General features: G+C 37.5%; 1 protein-coding gene across 1 annotated transcript; it reads right to left on the reverse strand.

The window, feature by feature from the left end:
• Window positions 1–2,088: 2,088 nt before the first annotated feature.
• On the reverse strand, window positions 2,089–3,060 carry LOC104851255 (olfactory receptor 8K3). The gene has a single exon (XM_010608428.1). The coding sequence runs from the start codon at window positions 3,058–3,060 to the stop codon at window positions 2,089–2,091; it is 972 nt and encodes a 323-aa protein (XP_010606730.1).
• Window positions 3,061–4,779: the final 1,719 nt, after the last annotated feature.

Consider the following 4,779-nt stretch of genomic DNA (forward strand, 5'->3'; position numbering starts at 1 on the left):
TGATTTTATGGAGCAGAGAATAAATTTTTAAAAATGTGTGGTTTGAAAAGTCATTTTCATTCATGAACTGTTTTATAAATAAAAAGAAGATACATCACCGTTATGATACTAAATCCCACTACAGATTGCTTTGTTACTGGAACTCTATGTGGCCCTAGACTGTTGTATATTTCTTATGCTAAACTATCTTGAATTTTCAAAAAAATATTGAATGCAACATTAAATACTGTGATTCCTCTTAGCTTAGCAGTAGTTTCACCAGACTCCAACTGATGGTTTCTAAAATTTGTTTTACATTACAAATATAAGAAAATTCTGAAGTAAGTTGTCAATCTACTTATTAGTAAAATACAGACTAACTCTAAAAATAAATGCAATTTTTACCCAATTTTAAGTGTCAAAATATTTCTTTCCTTTTTTAGTTTATCATTTCATAGACTATCAAAAGTTATACCAATATTTATAATAGAAACGTGAAATTGGCTGATATAAAAAAACATCTTTGCCAAGTTTACACTTAGAAATTTTTGCCTTTCTCGATTAAAGCAAAATAATTAGTTTTACATATAGTTGTAAATAGCATAGGAAGTTAATCGGGGAGAAATATAACAAAATAGAATAACTTAAACATATTTATACTTTATGGCCACCACCAACACTTCACATTTTCCCCTTGCATGTTTAGTTCTAGAAATGGAAATATTTTTTATATATTTAAATTAATAGAATTTCATAAATATTGTATAGTATATTATAGAATTTCATTGTAATAATATTTAAGGATGCCCAATACTATACATTCTTTATAGTATATCATAGAATTTCAGCATCATAAAAGTTCATTTTTAAAATCATTGATAATATGCATGGCTATACATGGCAACATACATTTTATTTAATTCACACAATTATTTTATTTACATTCTTAGCTACACAGATAATTTTGTTGCAAAGTAATACATTAAGATCTCTCTACTGTGTAAATAAAACCACAGTAATGTCGAAATAATGCAGGTAATGAAGAACACATGGAAAATTGAAGAATGTTACAGATGACACACATGCAGATGAAATTACAAGTGTGGACATAGAACGTAGCATGCTGCACATCGATTTCAGACAGAGTAGCTGAAATTAGTGCATTATTTCTGCTTGCTTTCTTCCAATCATATTTTCAAATGGGTGCAAAGATACTTCCCAAAACAGTACCCCATCACATGGACAAGGTTTGAGGGGTGTCAGCCACAAGAAAGAAAAGCAATAAAAATACTACATCATGAATGAGTCATCTTATGCAAGAATAAACAAAAGTAGAATATAATTATTAAACAAGCATTTTTTTCTTATTTAGAGAGGAAGGAAAGAGTGAGCATGCAGTAGAGGAAAATGTGCAGGGAGGAAGCAAGATCAGGCCAGTGGTGCAGAGGGGTATGCAGAGCTCTGGAAACCTGGGCCATTGTTAGAAATATATTTTAATTGGGGTACGTACTAGTAACACATATGTACTAAATGGCATACAATTAAATGCTTCATTTCAATACACAATTTGATTTCTTTTGATCTATAGGTACCATATATGAAGATACAAGAATCAGTGGGAAAAAAGAAGCAGCCTAAAGCCACCAGGAGGACTTTTGAGTACATTAGTAAATGATCACGCTTTAATGAGCCCGCTGAAACTGCAATCATGCTCAACTTTTACAACGTTGAAAAAGTACACAGAGACTAAAAAGGAACTATCCTGCTTACATATAGAGGAGCTCACAGGCACTGCAAACTTTATGGTAATGTTTGCAAAAGTCACAAAAGCCATTTCATTTCAGTACCAACTATTCTTTCTGTTTGTCCACTGGTACACAACGCTGCATTTTCCCCAGAAGGTCTGTGAACTGTGAACCATTTCTGCTTCTCCATTGCACTGTTTTCAAGTATTCGATTTACGATAATGGAAAGTTTCACATTTCCCACATTTTTTAAAAAAGTGTGCCTAGTACCAGAAATATAAATCTAAGGATATAAAATTATACTATGAGCCAAAGTGTTTCTTATATGTTCTAGATGAACAGAAGAATAGATTCAATCTATACTTCATTTATAGGAATAGTAATGTAGAGCATTGTTAGAAAAGACTTTGTGCAGCTTTCTCTGTGATCTTTGAAGGGCACATTTCACATCTTTGTTCCTCAAGCTGTAGATGAGAGGATTCAACATGGGGATGACCAGGGTGTAAAATATCGAAGCCACTTTGTCAGTGTCAAAGGAGTGACTGGACTTGGGCTGCAGGTACATAAATACCAGGGTCCCGAAGAACACAGTGACCACGGTCAGGTGGGACCCACAGGTGGAGAAGGCCTTACGCCTGCCCTCTGCAGACTTCATCCTGAGGATGGCTGTGAGGATGAGCAGGTAGGACAGGAGGACCACCGGAAGAGAAGAAATCAGATCAAATGCTGCAAAAATAACCATTATCAATTCGATTTCATGGGTATCTGAGCAGACAAGAGATACCAAGGGGAGTGTGTCACAGAAGAAATGACTGATGACATTGTAACCACAGAAGGACAACGTGAAAATCTCTACAGTGAACAGAAGAGACACGAATGTGCAGTAGAGATAGGGAATCACCACGAGTACCCAACACACCCTCGGTGACATGATGGCTGTGTAGAGGAGAGGGTGACAGATGGCCACATAGCGGTCATAGGACATCGCTGACAGAATAAAAACCTCACAAGAAATAAACACAATGGAGAAAGCCAATTGTGTAGCACAACCATAATAGGAGATTGTGTTTTGATCTGTTACAAAATTTTCCAACATCTTTGGTCCCACGGCTGTGGAATAGCCAAGATCCGTGAGAGCCAGGTGTCTGAGGAAAAAGTACATGGGAGTCTGCAGACTGGGGTCCACCTGGGTGAGGATGATCATGCCCAGGTTGCCCAGCAGCGAGGTCAGGTAGATGCTGAGGAACAGGAGGAAGAGTGGAGCCTGCAGCTCACAGCGATCTGTGATGCCCAGCAGGATGAACTCGGTCACTGTGGTGAGGTTGTGCCCCTCCATCCAGGGTGAACAGTAGACCTGCTCAGGATAGAAATAGCAGCACAGTCAACAGTTTTTCAATATTGCCCACTACCTGGGGAGATTTTACTAGCAGGTACTGCTTATAAACTCATTAAAAATTTCCCATTTAGAATATCTTAAAACCATTTTTCAAAAATTACACAGGAGGTTCTCATGTGGGATGGTTCTCCTCCCAGAAGAACACTGTTTCAACAAACTGCAGTAATGTATGAAAAGTTACCTTGGACGTGTTCCTGAAAGTCTTTATTTGCATTTAAAAAACTAACATGCTCTTACTGGTTTAAGCGAAGAATACAGTAAAACGTGACTATTCAGTGAGGGTCATGTTAACTGAAAATAGTCCTCTCACATTCATGTACACTCTCATTCTTGGCATTTTGGGATTGTTAATGACAATGGCATCATGACACAGTGACTGCCAAGCAGAGGTTCACCGATGCCCACGTGGTGGATATCAATCACTGCAGACAAAATAGCCCACTAATTACAAGCACGATTGTGAACAGTGTGTAGGGTATTGTTTTTCAATTAGTTACGAAATTCACCAATATTTTGGCTCCCACAGTGCTCGAGTCCCAAGATGAAGAGTACTGAGATGCCCGGTAAAAGTACGTGAGTGTTTGTAGTGTGGGGCCCACCTGGGTGAGGGTGATCAGGCCCCATTGCCCTCTCTGCAGTTTCACATATGAGGACGAACAGCCCAAGGAAGGGGGCTGCTGAGCAGGGTGGGCTGCGAGGTCCCAGACAGATGAATGCTTTTCATCATCGATTCATTTCTGTCATCTGTGCAGCCCACTAAGGGTACAGGCTCTGGGCAAAACCATTAAAACCCATTTGGTTTCAGGAAGCATCACTTGTAAAAATCATAGTAATCCATCCTTTAATGATAAGATAAATTAACATTTTTTTCCCTACTTGAAAATGACCTACCTCCACCACTGAGCCAGAGACCACATTTAGAAATCTGTAAAACATACAGTAGTTAGGGCTGGGGATTTAGCTCAGTGGTTCTGCTGCCTGCCTCCTAAATGCAAGGACCTGAGTGTGATCCCCGGTACCAAAAACAAAAAAAACAAATATACAGCAGTTAGTGGACATTTATTTCTCTGCTCTGCGGTGATTATTATTACAAGATGCAGTTTATACAAGGCCTTTTGAATGTGTCAGCATTATATGCTTAGAAAAATTTAAGCTTGATTGGGAATTCTGATATTTTTACAAAATAATTCACTAAAAATTGAGGATTTATTCTAATCTTTAAATTTTTATCAGAATTATCATGAAAAGCAACAGCTCTCTGCTTTTTCAGCTTTTATTTTCAGTCCCAATCTTACAAGTAAACCATTATTAAGAAAACTTTAACACATTTTGACTAGTACATCAACCACCTGATTGTAACTGTTCATACTAACAGGTAGTCTCATTCGCTGGTCCATTTAGTATTTGAAAATTGTATTTCACACCTCCATGCTTTTGTATGCTTTGAGCATGTTCATGGTATTTTGTAATGATGGGGAGTAATTTAGTTTGCTTTTAGGAGTTAGAAAAACGATCATTCTACACAATCCACAATATATTCTACAATGCATTCATTTTCTCTACACCAACACATCCAGACGTTAATAACAGATTGCAGTCTTTCTGGTCTTTGCTAGGTCCAATATCAACTAAGTTCTGGACCTTTAACTTACTCTGCTT

The sequence above is a fragment of the Fukomys damarensis genome, unplaced genomic scaffold (assembly GCF_012274545.1).
Source record: "Fukomys damarensis isolate Sample0158 unplaced genomic scaffold, DMR_v1.0_HiC HiC_scaffold_27, whole genome shotgun sequence".
Classification (NCBI taxonomy): Eukaryota; Metazoa; Chordata; class Mammalia; order Rodentia; family Bathyergidae; genus Fukomys; species Fukomys damarensis.